The sequence below is a fragment of the Neovison vison genome, chromosome 13 (assembly GCF_020171115.1).
Source record: "Neovison vison isolate M4711 chromosome 13, ASM_NN_V1, whole genome shotgun sequence".
Lineage (NCBI taxonomy): Eukaryota > Metazoa > Chordata > Mammalia > Carnivora > Mustelidae > Neogale > Neogale vison.
The window spans coordinates 115,726,436-115,744,571 of NC_058103.1; the positions used below are offsets into that span (position 1 = coordinate 115,726,436).

Consider the following 18,136-nt stretch of genomic DNA (forward strand, 5'->3'; position numbering starts at 1 on the left):
AGCCCCAGGAGACAGGGACTTCCCTGCTGGCTATGGGAACAGGGGCAGAACAGCTAAAGCTGTGTTTTAGAGAATTCCCCATGCCTGGAACATCCATAGTGGTGGGGAGGCAGGGTCTGGAGACAGGGCGGGAGTTGGAAGCTGGCTAAAGTGATCTAGGTGAGAGCGAGAAGTGGGGACCAAAGAGAGGTAATACATTTCAGAGAGATTTATGAGTGAATCATATTGGAGAGCCATTAGCTAAAGAACCAAATAAAGACAACTCTCAAATGGAAAGTCACAAGCAGCTTGACTCTGCCCTCGAATGAACCTTGGTGCTTTTTCTAAACTATCCCTGACTGGAGTCCCGAATGAGCCCCCATCCCGGTCCCACACCGAGCCCTGATCCTGGTTTCACATGGAGTCCTGACCTGGTCACAGGCTGGGCCCTGACGCAGGCCCACATTGATCCCTCCCCTGGCCCTGGACTAAACCCTGGTTTTTATAACCTGACTCCTCCTCTCCTTCCCCTTTCCAGCCCCCTCATTCCTAACCCAGAACCCTTTGTTCAAATCAGGCTGATTTCTTTCCCACCCATCATGCTCATCATGGTGGCTAGCCTAGAATTCTCGTCTACCTTCTTTCTCTGCCTCCCCAAACTGCCCCTCCCACCCTGGGCTGGCTCTGCAGACTCCTGAACTTTCCTTCTGGAAGGATGGGACCTGGGCCTCCATGTCTCGGTCACCCCAGCAAGGGACAGCACATGGGGCAGGCAGGCAGCCAGTTAATCAATACACACTAAGCCCTGCTAAGTGCCGGACATGACACCGGCAATTCAATAGGGAGGGACAGACCTGGGTCCTGCCCTCACGGAGCCACCACCTGGACAGGCAGGACATAGACACTGAACAACAGACTGCACAGAGGAATCAAATATGGCAGGAGTCCCAAGTGTGGTGAAGGGGAATTAGAGGGCACCAGGGGTTCACATGATGGGTGGGGCTGACGGGGTCACAGAAAGCTCACCAAGGTGAAGTGCAGGCTGAGAGGTGGTGAAGTGGTCGGGTGAAAAGGAGCGAGGAGCGTTCCAGGCTAGTGTCCATGCCAAGGCCCTGTGGCAGGAGGGCACATGCAAGGAGCAGCCTGGCGAGGCTCGAATAGAGGGCTGTAGGGCCATGGCATGATCTGGGCATGAGAAGGGCAGGGGCCAGATTATGCCCCTTAAATGCCAGGCTGAGGAACCCCACTGTAGAGTTCCTCTGCATCTACAAGTAACAAGAAGACTCTGACGAGTTTTAAGCAGGATGATATGATCAACTTTACATTTTTTAGGTGCCTGATCTATCTGCCATGCAGAGTATGGAGTGGAAGGTGCCAGATGGAGCCCATTTAGCCAATAAATATTGAATAGCCTACTCCATGCTCACACAGTCTTAGCGGTTGGCACACAGCAATCCCTCCTCATAAACCCCATGATATGACCCCTTCTCCTTGCTGTCTCCATCTTACAGATAAGCAAATGGGCCACAGAGGTGGGAATTAACATGCCCACACTCCACGGACAGCTGGGTAGATCACTTGGGCCCCACTGCACAGGGAGAGCTAGAAGGACCAGCCAGAGGGGGAGGATGGAAAGCCGAGAGTGTGCTGTTACAGAAACCAAGTGCCAAGCCAAGAAGGGAGTGAGAACTGTCAAATACCACTGAGATGCCCGGCGGGTGGGGGGGGGGACCCAAAGGGAACCATTGGCTTTAGTAATGCAGAGGGCACTGGTAACTTCAATTCCATGGGCCGAGCCACGGATTCAGCCGTCATAAACAACGTGCAGTTTTGTTTGTTTCAGGAACTTGCCCACGAGAAAGAGGCGAGCTGCCGAGGCCAGAGGATGTAGAAGGCAGAGCACGTCAGGGGTCTGGTGGGGACCCACCCCGGCTGCCAACCCGTGCTCCCTGGGGACCGCGGGTCAGGGTCCCCTGAGCCGACCCAAGAGGGACCCCAGCTTTCTGCCCTACCTTTTCCTGGTACTGGCGCCGGGAGGAGTCCAGGGACTGGATGAGGGCCGTGGCGTGGCCGATGAACATGGCATAGCAGGTGGCGCCCACAATCATACTGAGCATGGTGAGCCAGACGTCCGACATGCCCACGGGCGCCTGCCGTCCGTACCCAATGCACAGCATGTGGCTCATGGCCTTGAAGAGTGCGTACGAGTACTGCTTTCCCCAGGAGTTGTTCTGCGGACAGGTGAGAGGGGGTGCTGTGAATGGCTGCCACTCTCACTAGCTGCTAGAAAGGCCCCTGCCGCCTCCCACCCCTCACCCTCAGCCTAACCCTTCCCCAGTGGCTGAGCCCAGGGAGGCCTTCCAACCTTGCTGCTGGCTGAAGGCCTTGGGTGAGGGGGAGGAGGCCCACGCTGGTGACCTGCGGTGACAGTGAATCCCTGACTTGGGCCTTTCTCTTGCTCTGGGGGGTCAGGGATCAGTCCCCAGCAAAAGGAGGGGAGTCAGCCTCACCCCCTCTGACTTCTCAGTCCCCATAGGGCTGCCTAGAGCCCCCCTAGGCAGCCAAAGTCTCCAGGCTGAGCCACCCTGCTGTCCTCCACTTGCTGAAATAGCTCTATCCCCCCCGCCCCACCCCTGCAAACTACTGCCAAGTGAAGCCCATTTCCCCACTGACCTCAATTATAAAACCAGATATGCTTCCCCTGGGGGGGACAGGCTCCGGCAGACCGAGCCAAAAACACTGTCCTCATTTTGGGTGAGCAAAGTCTAAGCGCTGCAGAGCTAACTCGCCTCCTGGGTGAGCCCTGCCGGAATGGGTCCAGGGCTGAGGGCCCCCTAGGCCACCCCCACCAGGAACTGGGCTGTCTGGAACAGACACTGCTTGGGGGCAGGAGGAGGGAGGAAGGGAGTGAGTGAGGCTCCTGACTATTTTTGTCTCCAAAGCCAGTCAGTGTCTCAAGGAAGTCTCTGTGTGGGAACGCTGGGCGCAGAAGGGCCATCTCCTGAATTTAGTGCGTGTGTGGGCCTGTCACCCTCACACAGAGGAAACTGTCCCTGAAGAGGAAGCTGCCAGATGAACCCCAGCATCTGCCACCTCCCCACTGTCTCCCTGTTCAAACAGGGGACATGTTAAGCAATGACACGCAGGGCCAGCAGAATCGGTGCCCAGAGGCCCAGACCCTTCCATGGTCAGCAGGCCGTTCCTGGCACCTGGAGAAAGGCTCAGCAGCTGCCAGCCACGTTCAAGGTCACTCAGATGGTCCCAGACAAAGCTGAGCGGGTCTGGTGGCTCTCGGTGCAGACCAGGTTGGGAGGTCAGCGGGGCTGATCCCGGGGTGCTGGCCTTGGATCCAGGCCTGGGGACCTGGGGTGGCCCCCAGCTGCCTCCAGTCAGGGCTTCCGGCCTTACCGCTGAGACTCTGGGGACCAGGAAATTCAATCCATATGGCCGATTCATTTACCCTTAGCTCATCAAAAGGCTGTTTTGTAAAGGCCTATTTGATGCTGAAAGATGCCTCAGGGTCTCTTTCACCTCTTTCAAAGCTGGTTTCTCCTCCCCTGGGTCTCTGGGGATTCGCCGCCAGACCCAACCGTGCAGACCCAAACCCAACCATATAGACTGGGCGGGAGAAGGAGGGAGGCAAGGCTCACCAGACCCAGAGAAATGTTCACGGGTCTAGGGGGTCCTCACCCGGCCCAGTGCCCACTCTATCTTTGGGAGGCGATGGGGGGTGGGGTCTGCGTTATGGCTTCTCAGCCCCCATTCCATCTCCCTCTCCCCCTCCCAGGGCTGGTGGTAGGGAGGTGGTCCTCACCCGTGCAGAGCAGTGTGTGTCTGAGAGGTAGGGCTGGGGGCAGGGAAAGGAGCAGGTAGAGGACAGCCCAGCTCAGCAGAAGGGGGCGAGCCCGGGCCTAGGCGCCGTCCACAGTGCTCCTCACAGGTTTCTCTTTCCTCGGGCTCAGCTTTTCGGGTTGGTCTGCCTCTGGGGAACCGAGGGAGAAGGGCAGGAGCCCACAGCCCAGCTTGGCCACACTTGATACAGTCTGAGAATGGCCAGGTCTCCGTCTCCTTGGGTGAAGTCAGGGCCAAACACAACGGCTCCTGACGTCGCGGGAGGCCAGAAGAAGGCGGGGGAGAGAGCAGGGCGCAGCTGAGGGCCCTGGGCCGGACCTATATCAGCTGAAGTCATGTGCCCGTGGGCACCAAGGGGGCAGCCCAGGACCCCACATGCTGGGGCTTGGGAGTCCCGGGCTGTGGAGCGACTCTGCCTGCCCAGGCAGCACCCGCCCCACTCTTGCCAGGCACTCACCACCATGTTGTTGATGGACACCCAGCAGTCGTCGGGGAAGTCCTGCAGCATGGGCACCAGGAACTGCAGGCAGCCGTCCCAGTGGCAGAGCAGAAGCATCATGCCAATGAGGTTCACTATGCGCACCACGGCGCTCGCCAGGTCGTAGGTCATGTGGAAGATCTGGAGGCAGATGCAAAGAAACGTTAAGATGGGTGGCCGGCCGGGAAGGGGTGGCCCCACTCTGCCAGCCCCTGCCGCTGCTGCCGGGCACCGCCATATGTGGACTTGGCGGAGCAGCTGGCCTGGTGCAGGTGCAGGTGCGTGCGGGGTCAAGGGTGGCAGGTGGCAGAAAGGTGGCCTGGAAGAAGAAGGCTGGGGGACCCAGGGGGACGGCTCCTGGGATTTGGGCAGATGGGGGAGCCTCCCCCAGGAAGTCTAGCCCTGCAGGCCGGATATCTGAAGGGAGGGCCTGGGAGCCCCGGCAGCCCCAGAGTGGGCGGAGAAGCTGTCTCTAGGCCATGAAGACCACAGGGAGAAGAGCCGGCCAGCAGGAGGCTCCTCAGGGGACCACAGTCTGTTGTCACACCAGGGCCATTGTGTTTCCCCAGACCTACTGCTTTAGGCGGAGGACCTACTAGTGGCTGGGCAGCGGCAGGGGTGTTGGGGGGGTGGGGAGAGGGGTTCTGCTCAGGGCAGCCACAGAACTGAAGGGAAAGCAGCATGGACACAGGCTCCCCGATCACACAGACCTTGATCCCAGACCCACTTCTAAGCAATTCCCAGCTGTGCAACCTTGAGCAAGCCCCTTAACCTCTCTGATTTCCTCATCTGGAAAATGGCAATGAAAATTCTTACCCGAGTGGACTGTCAGGGGTATTAAATTATACATATAAAGCGCTCGGTACTATAGAAGTATTCCACAAATTGCGAACCATTACTCATTGATGGGTTGTTGTTAATAATTAATCTTTATGATTTGGTCATTTGTACTAGTAGTCATGCTCTCCCGTATCGCTTAATAAAGCCCAGAGCCTGCAACCGCAGCCCAGCACCAGCTTGCACCTCCACTCCTGTGGCTCCTAGGAGAGGCTGAATGAAGCCTGGTGGGGCAGGGCCCGGGGGGGCACATCCCAGTATCCCTGCCCTGACCCCCCCAGAGCTGCTGTTTGGTCTGGTATTAACGGGGATCCCCATACTGACGGGGCAGTGAGGGGACAGAGATCTGGAAGGAGGTCAGAGAGAGGTTTCTGGACTCTGGTCTTGCCCCGGCCTAGGAGACTCTGGGGGCAGGATGGGGTAGAGCTTGGTGGCCGGGGGCAGGTCATTGTGATAGTAGTGACTTCAGCTTCCCCTTCTGAAGTGTGGGCATAGTTTGGGGCAAGGTTTGGAAAAGCCCAACATGAATACTCCTTGTCGGGTGCGTCCAGGGTTGTGCCCACCTGCACCCGCCTTAGCACAACTCTGGATGTTCCAGCCAAAAGACGATGGAGACTTTTCAGGATGAAGTGGACCCTGGAAAGGTTCAGGGAGGGTGGCGGTCCATCACCCCCGTGGCCCTGGTGTCAGAGGGACAATAACACCACATCTGAGTGGGGGCATGTGGGCCCACAGCCATCATCTCATTTAACCTCACAACAACCCTTTGCTGAAAATATTATTAATCCATTTTATACCAAGGCTTGGAGAAGGAAAGGGACTGGCCACCGTCATGGTGGCAGTGGGAGAGGCACGTCTGAGCTCAGGGCTGCCAGCAGATTATCAGACTGGCCCAGTGTGGGAATGATGGTTTCCAGGAGTAATTCTGCACATGGAACAACTCAAACCCAGTGTGGCTGAATTCACATGGCAAAGGGACACAGGTGCGGCCGGAACTCGCCAGCATCTCACCTCAGTAAGCCCCAGGATGTCAGCACATCACTCCCCACCGAGCTGCTGCGTCAATGTCAATGTCAGGGGCGTGGGGCACGAGACACTAGCCAGGGCAGGATGGGTCTGGGACCCGCGTCTAGGAGCCAAGGCATGCCTGAGTGTGCAGTGGTGACTCTGGCCACCCGTCCACTGCTGGCCTTGTCGTGGGGCCTGGACCCCGAGCCTGGGAAGCTCCTCGGCCTCTCCCCACCACCCCAGGCAGCTCCCGAGCACCAGCACCCCAGCTGCGGCTCTGAGGGGAGATCTCACGCTGGGCTCTTCACTGCTTAGGTGAACGCAATAGCTCTATGACCTTGGGCAAATCACTAGCCTTTCAGAGTCCAAGATGACCAGGATGCCACCAGCTCCCCAGACTCAAGAGGATGGGGAAGGCAAGTGACGCGGAACCATCCAGTCTCAGAGATGGCCGGCACCTGCCCTCATGCCCCGCCACATCTCTGCCTCCCATCAGCTAAGACGAGCTAGATATCTGCCCCCCATTTCTCGAGGTTTCTGGAGAATTAAACTGGCTAAGAAAGTCCTCTGGGCCCCGAACACAGCATGGGTAGGGTCTTTACTACAAAGCTCCTTGGTTTCCTAGACTGGATGTTTGTGTCCCCCAAAATTCATATGTTGAAGCCCGAACCCCCACTGTAATGGCATTAGGAGTTGGGCCCTCAGGAGGTGATGAGGTCATGGGGGGTGGAGCCCCATGAATGGGGTCTAGGCCCTTAGAGAAGAGACACGAGAAGGAGGAGCTCTCGGCTGTGAGAGGCCCCAGCAGGCAGGTGGCAATCCACAAATGCGGACGAGGGCCTCAGACAGAAGGTGACCATGCTGGCACCCTGATTTGTCCTTTCAGCCTCCAGAACTGTGAGAAATAAATGTTCGTCGAAGCCCCCAGGTACATGGTATTCTATTCCAACAGCCCAAGCGGGGCCGTACTTGCGGGGTCTGTGGGAGAGAGTCCTACTCGGCATCTGTAGAATGCAGTGCATCTTACAGGACCGGAGCTGCAGGTAGCCTGGGACCCCTTTGAGAAAGTGCCCCCGCCCGGGGCAGCTCACAGAATCCGCCCCGGGCATGAATCCCTCTGGGCGTTCGAGACAGAGCTATCTGGATTGGTATATTTTTATGCAATACCTGCTTTTCTTTGGGTATGACCTATGTTTCTGGTTCCTTCGTAGCTCATCTTCCTGCAGGATCGTCCTTGCCTAGTTTTGCCTTTATCATGACCTCAGCAACGACTAGGGCAGAGCACATGGTGTGCTCTCAGGAACTGAGAAGTGCTTCCTGACAGAGGTAAAGGGCAAGGTGACGGTGACCGGGATGGGGAAGAGGGGGGGTCAGAGCCACCACGAGTGTACGGGGTGGCATTTGGAAAAGCCCCCACTCTGGGCAGGTGCAGCCAACGGGAGCTCTGTCTCTGCCTGCGTGGGAAGGAAAAGGTGCCTTTCCCTGGAGGTGGGCACAGACTCACATGTCCTGCAGAGCTTCGGGGTAGTCAGGGGGAGCTGGGCGCTGGGCTAACGAAGCAGGCGGTTGCTGGAAGGGGACCCGGTGGAGGTGGGGAGGGTTGGGAGGGCGGGAGTTTTGGGTGCTCGGGACGGGTACTATGGCTGGCTCTCAAAGGCCCAACATGGCAAAACCTGAACTTCCTGCCAAGAGTTGGTGGCAGGGGCAGAGACACCCATTTAGGTGAGGAGGGTACCCCGGGCGGTGAGCACACGCGCCCCAGGCCCAACACAACGGCACCCAGGTGTGGTTGCTGAGAGTGAGGCTGGCCGTTGCCGGGAGAGGCGGCTAAATCCTTGTGTGTCCCCGCTGTGGGCTGGGGCCGCAGGCCACCCACAAGTCAGCTGCATTGCACCAATATTTATCTTGCTCTTTATACTTCATTAAAACCCCCTTTTATGATGTTGGTTCTGACTGTGCCTGTGGGGGTTGAGTACCTTCATTTCCAGGCCCTGCAAGACTCGCTGGGCGGATAGCCTGGACGGCTCACTCTCTGCGCCCCATGTGGCCCTCGGGGGAGGCACCATAATGTTCCCACCACAATGTGGAGACAGAGCGACATGTCTTCCACCTGGGCCAAGCGCCTTCTCTGCTCTGAGTAATGGGTCCTTATCTGTGTAATGGGTCAATAACTGCCAGCTCCCAGGGCTGTCTTGGGGATCAGGAGAGATGATGTCCACAGCTGGTATACAGTAGGTACTCAATGCATGTTTGTTCCTTTCCTTCCCTCTCTTCCCCAGCCTTCAAACAAAGAGTTAGTTTCTCAGTCCTGGGGCAAGACCAGAAATTGGAGTTTCTGCCAAGGCCTCATCTTGGGGCCGGGTTGAATTCCCTCCCAGGGTGACTCGTTTTCTCCTCAGGGAAAAGGAACAATTTCTCCCTGCATCTCAGGACCCAGTGACCACACTGGGCTCAGCAATCCGAGGCCTGAGAGGATGGCTGGTGCCTGTGTGTCCTGGAGACTTCCTGGAGGTAGCCAAATGGAGGGCCATACTGGGTCCCTTCCTGGGGCCTGTAGAGAGCGCCGACCCCTACCCCTAGGACCACTCCTGGATTCTGAGAGAGACAAAGAAAAATCAAGGTCCGTGGGGGAGGAGACTCATCAGGAGGCTCGGCCGCGGCCCAGCCTCCTGCCTCCAGCCTTCCTCCCATGGCTCCTGTCCGCTGAGGGAAAGAGGATGCTGGGATGGGTCACTGGGGTGCTGGGCCTGCAGGGGAACATCCGGGGTTGGGGGGGGATGGATGGACCATGGTTTCTAACAATAGCCTCCGTTCCTGTAACAAGCTCACACCTCAGAGGGAGGGAAGAGGCTTGGCTGGGGAGGAGAACATTGACCTAGATCGCCCGGGTTGGAGGCAGAGGCTGGCGTCCTCTGAGAGGGTGGCCTTTGCCTGCCGAGACCCTCCACCTCCCCTGACTCCCAAGACCTGCTAATAGCACTTGAGGACTCTCTGACAGGGCGCTGGGCTGGGCTGGGCTGGTTTGGGCTGGGCTGGGTGAGGCAGCTGAAGCCAGGGGCCTCGGTCAAGCTGTTTCCTCTTCACAGGGGGGCTGACATTCTAGCCCCCACCTAGGCCACAACAGTGTCCTCAGGGTCAGCTCATGTCATCCTTGCCAGGGGAGGCTGGAGTGGGGACCAATTCCCAACCCCCTAGAACATCAGGGCACACCTGACATTTGGGGAAACTGAGGCCCCCCAAAGGAAAGGGACTCACATAGGGAGTTATAGGAGGAGAGAGAGCAGGGTTTTCTCTACTGAATATCTCCTTTCCCAGGTCTCATGCAGACCTGGGACCTCTGGGTGTCCCTGCTATTGCCTCCAGGCCAAGCTGAGGTGAGAAGGGCCAGGGCCAGGGCAGGCTGTAGAGGATGTGCAGACGGGGTTCCTGGGGCCAGCTGGGGGAGCCCAATCCCATCCCAGAGGTGCAGCGGAAGCCCTTGGCTGGGCGGTGTGCCCACAGAAGCCAGCTTAAAGCAATTTCCTCCCCAGCTGGTAGGCTGGAGAAGGGTGTGTATAGAGGGGGTGGGGAGTCATCTGTTTGGCCTCCTGGGATCTCCCTCCCTGCCCAGGACGCTCAGTACCCATGTCCAGTTCAGAGCCCAGACTGAGGCCTCCTGGGATCTCTGTCTATCCCAGGGAACGGTCTGGGGCAAGAGCCTGTCTGGGCAGTTCTGGATAGCCCAGAGGGCGGCCAGGCCAGAGAGGCAGTGGGGACCAAAGCCCTGGACCAAGCTCCCAGATGTCTGGTGCAGGGAAGTGAAAGAAGCACTTAGTTTCTCTTCCAGGACTCACTCTGCCCAGCCATGGGCAATTCTGTCAGCTCTCCCCCAAATAGTATGGCCTCCAGGGCCCAGGCGTCAGGAAGCAGCAAGGATGGTTCCCAGGGGGCCGGGGCCTGGAGACTTGAACCAGTGCCAGAGAATGGAAAGAGAGGCTACTTTTCTGCTTTTAATGATAGTTTAGCTGCAAGTTCAAGACACACAGAAGGCTGGAGGGGGTCTTGGGGACTGAGGGAGCCATCATGGTCCAGAAGTCTGCCTGGAGGTCTCTAGAGACTGTGGTATTTCTACTTGGGACAGAAACCAAAAGACAAGCCTGTCAGGGAGTTCCAGGAAATCGGCCTCCATCCTTCCTGCCCCCACCCTAACCCTCTCCCCACTCAGGTCTGAGCTCAGATCCCCAGGCCAACAGCTCTCTGTGTCTAGATGTCCTGTAGGTAGCTCAGACCCAACCCCTCACACAGAACACCCCACCCTACCCCTCCACCTGCTTGGCTGCCTGTCTTCCCAACCTCAGCTGGGAGGCGTTGCTAACAGAGGAACAGACAACAGAATCAAAGTCATCCTGCTTTCAGGCCACCTAAGAATGCAGGAACCCAGAGTCAGGAGGCCCAGTTCCAACATCCTACCCCTGGGCCACCTGGAGCTTCTGACCCTGTTCCTCAGGACAAACAGGAAGAATCAGTCCCGCCTGCTTTACCTTGCTGGCCAGGTGGGAGGAGCCAGCAAAATAAAGGGTAAAAAATATTCGAGGGGCTCCTGGGTGGCACAGCCGGTTAAGCATCCTACTCTTGGTTTCGCTCAGGTTGTGATCTCAGGGTCGTTAGATTGATCCCGGCATCAGGCTCTGCGCTCAGGGTGGGATCTGCTGCTGGAGATTCTCCTTCCCTCTCCCTCTGCCCCTCCCGCTTGTGCGCTCGCTCTCTCTCTCTCTCTCTCTCTCTCCCCCAAATAAATAAATAAATAAATCTTTAAGGAAAAAAAAACTATTTGAGAAAAGTAACACCCCTCACCCACCCACAGAGACATAGAGGGTTACGCAAACAAATGGGCGGGGAGGGACCTTTCCCGAACCATCCACCAGGCTTCCTGCTAATCAGTTTAACATCGTCTCACAACAATCGAGTGAGGATGAAACCCACTCTGGGGATAAGAGACTAAGGCTCCGGGAAGCAAGGTGACCCCAAGGTCATGGAGCCAGGCAGTGTGGAGCCAGGATTTTAATTCGGGTCTCACATGCATAATCCTAGCTCAAGCCCCCGGACCTTCCACTGCCCCAGGCAGGGACCCCTCATTGCTGCGAGTCCAGAGAGCTAACTGGGCTCTGCTCCAGCCCCTCAAGAGGCCTGGCTGCCCGTGTGACCTTGGGCAAGTCACGGCCCCTCTTCCGTCAGTAGGAATACCACCAGTTCTCCTAGACAAAGAGAATTTCCACCACGGCGTGATGCTGCCAGGCTGGTGTGGGCACTTCTGCAGCACAGGCCTTCGTGATACCCCTGACCTCAATCTGCCAGCACCCCGACCATCGGCCGTGTGTGCTACTGGGGGGGCCCAGGCTGCCCCTGGGGTGGGGTGGGGGCTTCATGCCCCGAGCACAGGAACTTCTGTCCAACCAACCAAGTAGAGGAATCCTGGGGACCAGAAGACTGGCAGTGAGTCGTGGCAAGAAACGCACCTCTGCATGAAGCTCCCCCAGACTCCAGCCCGCTCTGGACCCCAAGGTGGGTGGCCTCACAGAGCACAACTACCCCCACGTAGGCTCCTGCAGGTCAGCCTGCCTGCCGCTGCGGCCCCAAGGCATAGTTGGGTGGTGGCAGACTGAGACAGAAGCGCTCGCACGGTCAGATGGTCACCTGCCTTTTTCCGAACTGCAGCCCACAGTCTCCCCAGTTCCTCCCACAGATGATTGCATTCAGCCCATGGCTCAGCTAGGTTTGTTCAGAATGGTGTTGGCCCACCCAGTTCTTTCACAAATTTTTATTTCATTTCTGGAGCCGGTGCTCTGCCCACAGCCCCTACGATCTCTTTACAGTTCGCATGCACACAACTCCAGGCTCCTTGGATGCTTCTCACTCCCTGCAGTTAGCCCCTGTGGCTTTTTATCAGAGACCCGCCCCAGGCTGCTGGAAGCTGCTTTGCCTGCTAGCACCGAGGGCAGGCGGGGAGTGCCCTGAACCATGGGCTGCCATGCAAGGGGATAGAAAAACTCCAACTCTTTACCCGAGGTGTGAGGTACATTGTCCCCAGAGCTCCCTGCAGCACTTTGCTTGGCTTCCTTCCTTCCATTCCCTGTCCCTCTTCCCTAGTCCCTCAGCAGATAATTCCTGGAAACACTCCTGCCTCAGCCTCGCTGGGAAAAAAAGCCACTTTCATGCAAATCCTCACCTCAGGGTCTGCTCCAGAAGAACCCCCAGTACACCTAAGATACCTGAAAACTAAATTGGCACAAAACCCCAGATTTCTGCTTCTCATGATCAATCTGTAGATCTCACAACCCTGGGCCAATTCTTACTTGGCAACAAGTGGCTATGGTGGAGTAGAGGCAGACGGAAGATGTATTCTTCAGTTTTCCCCAGTCTGCCATACTCCCTACTGCCTCCCACTGGCCCTTTTCACCCATCACACTCCCTGCCGGGCCCCTCAAAGGCTCCTGAGTTTGCGTTCCCTACAGTATAGCCCAGTGATTAACTGTGCAAGCTCTAGAGTACAGGTTCACCAATTACTGATTCTGCGACCTCATATAAATCCCTTTCTGCCTCTTGGTTTCCTTTTGTAAAAGATGAGCACCGCTACAGTTGTTAGAGACTTACAAGGGATACCATCTGCAAAGTAATTTTCATAATATCTAGCCCAGAATAAGAAGTCAAGAAATTACTATCATTTGTCCTCTTGGAGAAGATGTGCCTGCTACCATCTGCCAGCCCAAATCCAGCTATCTGAGACTGCCTGCTGGGCCCTCACCCACCCTGTGGGGAAAATATCCCCTACCCCGAAGAGGTTTAGGTCTAGCCACTCACCTCTTCCCACTGGTGAATGTATCGAATGAGGCGGGAGAGACGCAAGAGACGCAGGAGGCTGAGGATCTTGGTGAAGCGGACGATACGCAAGGCCCGGGCTGTCTTGTAGACCTCAGAGTCAATGCGTGTCTCTACGATGAGGAAAATGTAGTCCACAGGGATAGAGGAGATGAAATCTACCACGAACCAACTTTTGAGGTACTTCATCTTAATCCGCTGGGGGTCCAGGATGATCTCAGTGTTGTCCTCCACCACGATCCCTGTGCGGAAGTTGAGGACCAAGTCGATGAGGAAGAACGTGTCCGACACCACGTTGAAGACGATCCAGGGCGTGGTGTTCTCATCCTTGAAGAAGGTGATGCCCACAGGAATGATGATGAGGTTTCCGACCATCAGCAGCAGCATGGTCAGGTCCCAATAAAATCTGCCCGGAGACACAGGGGTCAGTCGCCAGGAGGACAGAGAGAATAAGTTACAGACTATAGGAGAAAACTCCAAGGGACCACACCTATGGAAGAGGGAAGTCTTCGGATGTTCTGAGTCACTGCGTGAGGTAGGCACAAGGGTACCATGGGCAAAATATGGAGAGTGGCACAGAAAAGCTCTCTTTTCCCTAAGGATACCTTCTGCCTGTCCCCATCTGGTCCCCAGTGACAAGCCTCCCTCTCCCATCCCCGCTCCCCAGTGGGAGTCAGGCTGAAATGCAAACCAAACAATGAGATCCAGAAAGAAGAGTGAAGCTGTTTTAGTTTTAGTAGGACCAGTTCGACCTATAATTCTCCAGGCTCCAGCCAGGCTGCTCCATCCTCCCTGAGGGTCAGCTATGGCCTGAGACAGGTTGGCAGGCAGACAAGCTACAGACCGTGACCAGAGAGCAGGTGAGGACCAGACACATGGCAGGTACCTGGGTGGCAGGAGGCCAGGGATCCAGTTCCAGCTTGGTCACTGACAGGTTGTGTGATGTCAAGAAGGTGCCCTGCCTTCTCTGGCCCTTCGTTTCCTCACTGTGCAATAAGGGTGCAGTCTAAACACTGCATCCCATAATTCTGATCTGGCCTTTACCCACCCTGGCTCTCTGGGGTCCCCCTTTAGTCTATCCCCTATAGTCAGAAAATGCCTGGCCATCTCTCTCCCCAAGAGGTTTGTGTTCTAACAAAGGGTTGGGGAAGGACAGTGAAATCTTCAAGGGCAGGAAGTGTTAATGAGGGGATTTCAGGCACCTGTGTGTTGCCACTCAATGCAATGGAGTGAGATCAGTGGGGGCTTACAGTACCATTTCTCCTAAGGTGTCAAAGCAACTGCAAGGTCTTCCTGAGGGAGGTGGGAAGGGCCCCTCAGGGCGAAACCACCTGGCCTAGCAAGGGCCCCTCTGGAGTGTGCAGACAGCACAGACAGGCACAAATCCCGTGTCTAGGAAGGTATGACCGATCAATCCCAGGGACCCTGCCCGAGTACCAGCCACCCTGGGGCTGGCCCCAAGATCTGAAACCTGTACTGCATAGCTATTCCCTCTGCTATTAGTTTAGAACAGTTACACAATGACAGATAAAGGTATTAAGTCAGGCAGAAATGAGCATGTCCTCTCCCAAGAGAAATAACCTTTCAACCATCTTTAATTCTCGACTGCGAGAAAGCCAGGAGAGAGGAGACAAAAAGACAAGCCTCCCTTGAGCCTTCAGAGGGTCCTACTCCAAAACTAAAGTGTTCCTGCCAGAAGAGTTCCAGGGTTTTTTGTTTGTTTGTTTTAATTTTTTTTAAGTTTTTTGTTTATTTTATTTACTTATTTGACAGAGAGAAAAAGATCACAAGCAGGCAGAGAGGCAGGCAGAGATGGGGAAGCAGGCTCCCTGCTGAGCAGAGAGCCCGATGTGGGGCTCCATCCCAGGACCCTGAGATCATGACCTGAGCTGAAGGCAGAGGCTTTAAGCCACTGAGCCACCCAGGTGCCCCAAGAGTTCTAGTTTTGAAAAAAAAATATTACTTCAGAGCAAACTGCTTTCTTTGCCAGATTCAAAATGGTGATACGAGTCAAAGAGAGAGCAGGCTCTGCCTCACTGGAGGAGGGCAAGAGAGCCATCCCATACCACACGGCTCAGGGAAGAGCAGTTCCTTTGAAAGCCAAGCCATTCACAGCCTCAAGACAGGACCCCAAGTCAGGGCCTCTCAGGCTTAAAGCCTCTCATTCTAAAGCTGATGCTAAGGTCCACTTCAGATGCTTCTCTGCCCCCCACCCCACCACCATTTCTCTAGCCCCAGTCCCCCTATGCCATCTGGGACAGCCCAACCCAAGACTCAGGAGCCCACCCCAGCCATCACACCCACCACATGGAAGACAGCACGTCCTGCTAATGACACGTGGGCTGCAGGAGGATGGTTTCAGCTTCTATGCGATGTTCCTGAGCTGTGTACACTCTCTACGCAGCCTCATGCACGTCATTCAAAGACAGCTGCAGACACTCATTAGGAGCTACAAACAGGTATCCCCATTCACACACAGAGTCTGCAAACACCCCTATATACACATGGCCACCATTCCCTTTCATTTCATCTCTTGGGAAAAACAAAACAAAACTGGCATCGAGAGGCTACTGAGGGCCCCGTGGTCCTCTGTACATAAAGCTAATAATACACACAGGCTAGAGGAGTTTCTAAAATTAACAGAGCGGCAGCAAGGCGGCGGGGAATGCTGACTCGGGCAGGCCTGCCACTCCAGCGGGTTTCTACACTTTCCCCAGCTCTAGTTCTCTCAATTACAGACCAAATTTGAGACAGTAATTAACAGGAGAATGTTTGCATTTAGTGGTCTTCATAAAACCAAATTACATGAGGCAAAAACAACCATTTCCTTGCATTCTGACTAATTATTTCAATCGTGAGTTTCCAGATGCTAAGAGATATTGCTGGTGCCTGATCTGGGCTGGGGTCGGAATGCTGGAGCATTCCTTCCCAGAAGCCACTATCCTGTAGCATCACAGAGAGGCTTTCAGAGCCGGCCAACCTGGGTTCAATTCCTGGTTCCATCATTTACTAGCAAGTCACTTAACGTCTCCATGCCTCGGTTTCTTTGTCTGCTCACTGAGAATAATAACGGTATCTAACTTAGAGTTATAAAAATGACTTGAATTGATAGATGTAAAACCCTCTGGACTACACCTATCTATATTATTAAATGAGTCAATAAGGAGCTCAACTCAACAAATTCACAGGAAAGAGATGAGGGAGGAAGATGAAATCTTCCATAGAAGAGTCAAAGCAAAGCATCTACTGGGGGTGGGGGTGGAAGAGAGCTCATCCAGTGCTGAAGTCAAGGACCACAACATTCTGTGAACAGACAACAGAACTAGTCTACCTTGGCAGACAGATGCCCTGAGTTCAGGGAGCTCGTGGTCTAGTCAGAATACAAGGCTTAGACAGAAGACAAGTTGGGCAATGATGAAAGAAACCATCCTAAGCAGCAGCCCAGGTATGGCTCACAGTGGCCCAGAAGGGTGAGACCAGAAAGTGCTCCTGGAGGAGCTGGGCTTTAGGAGCTTCTATTGGCCTTGGGGACTACCTCTCCTTACTCTTACAAGATGATGGCACAGATTTCCAAAAGCAGGGCCAGGTAAGAGGCGGGGAGAGAGAGAGAGAGAGAGAGAGAGAGAGAGAGAGAGAGAGAGGCAGCACCACGGACAGCTCCCGACACGCCTGCCAACCCCATTCTGTGGCTCTAGCCAGGCAGACTTGGCCGCAGGCTCCCCGCTGTATCTTCAGCTCCCAGACCCCAATTCTCACCAAGCCCAGGGATAAGAAACATCTCAAGTGATTCCTTAAGGACCTGGGCTTTTTTTGTTTTGTTTTGTTTTGTTTTTCCTGGGCTTTTTTTAGGGGTTCCTTGGTGACTGAATTCATAAAGACCCCATTTCACATGTATCAAGCACTTAGGTCGTGCTTCCCATGTGTTACTTCATGTAATCCTCACCCCAACACTCAGGTGGCCGCTGACATCTGTTCTGCTGATGATGACACTGCGACTCAGAGAGAGGTATCTACCCAAGATCACACAGCGAGTGAGGGACAGAACGAGATCCTGAGAGGTCTGGGGGGACTTGAGAGCCTGACTGCTTAGGATTTCAGGCACCTCAGTGGGATGCAGGGAGGGAGACCAGCCTTACTGTAACCTCTGCATCACACAGGGAGGTGACCTGTCACAGTGGCTGTAGTCCTCTCTTGTAGACTAGAGAGGAGAGAGAGACGGGGCCAGATGGTGACTACACTTATAGTGGTGAGCCCTGAATAATGCATAAAATTGTTGAATCACTATGTTCTCCACCTGAAAGATGTAACATTGTATGTCACTTCTGCTTCAATAATAAAATTTTAAAGAGAGAGAAAAAGAGAAGAGAGAGTTGTGAAGAGTTTTGGAGGGGACCTATGCTCCTGATGTCACAGACTTCCGAGGTACTTCCTGGGTGGAGGAAGTAGCACACCTCTCAAATATTAAAAGCATCCTGGTTAACTGGACACAGCTGTGCCATCCTGTAGAAGGAGCGGAAAACCTAAGGTCTGTGGAGGAGGGAACAGTAACTTTCCAAAACCTCAAGCTGCATGTGCCATATTTCCCCCAGCACCTCACTGCCCCTCGAATCAGTCATGATTAGTTCCCACAATCCAGGGTATGTGTCCGTGGTGGCAGGTGGCACGACCTGGCAGGGAAGTGAGGGACAGCCAGACTCAGAAACGTTGGAGATGGCGCATGCCCGAGTTAGAGGCCTTGCTCTCTCCAAAGCCAGATGACCTGCCCCATCCCAGTGTTCTCTAAGCTAAAAGGAAGACGCCTCATCCCAGTTGCAGCCCCAGAAACCGAGGCTTGTCCTCCCTTAATCCTGGACCTTACTTCCTTCCTGGGACCCAAGTTGGCAGGTGGCCTCTTGGCAGGTGGGGGTGGCCTGCAGGCCAGGAGCAGGTCTCGTGCAGAAGAAACGGGAAATGGCAAAAAGCCAAGCAGCCCTTTTACACGGACATCTGGAACATTTCACGGATCCGTCTCTGAGGTAAGTTATCCCTCAAGGGAGCTGAAGCAAGAGAAGACCCTGACCCTGAACTCAGAGACTCAAGGACCAGACCAAGGACCAGGACAAAGACCAGACCAGACCTCTCCTTCCC

General features: G+C 55.2%; 1 protein-coding gene across 1 annotated transcript in view; it reads right to left on the minus strand.

Annotated features, from left to right (window-relative positions):
- The window catches only part of HCN4 (hyperpolarization activated cyclic nucleotide gated potassium channel 4), a 41,893-nt gene that overhangs the window by 3,563 nt on the left and 20,194 nt on the right, over window positions 1-18,136 (minus strand). Inside the window, exons 2-4 of the mRNA XM_044229904.1 lie at window positions 12,992-13,415; window positions 4,289-4,450; window positions 1,992-2,210 (exon numbers count right to left, since the gene is read on the minus strand). Of these exons, the coding sequence (XP_044085839.1) occupies window positions 1,992-2,210; window positions 4,289-4,450; window positions 12,992-13,415 (805 nt within the window). The remainder of the gene's footprint in view (window positions 1-1,991; window positions 2,211-4,288; window positions 4,451-12,991; window positions 13,416-18,136) is intronic.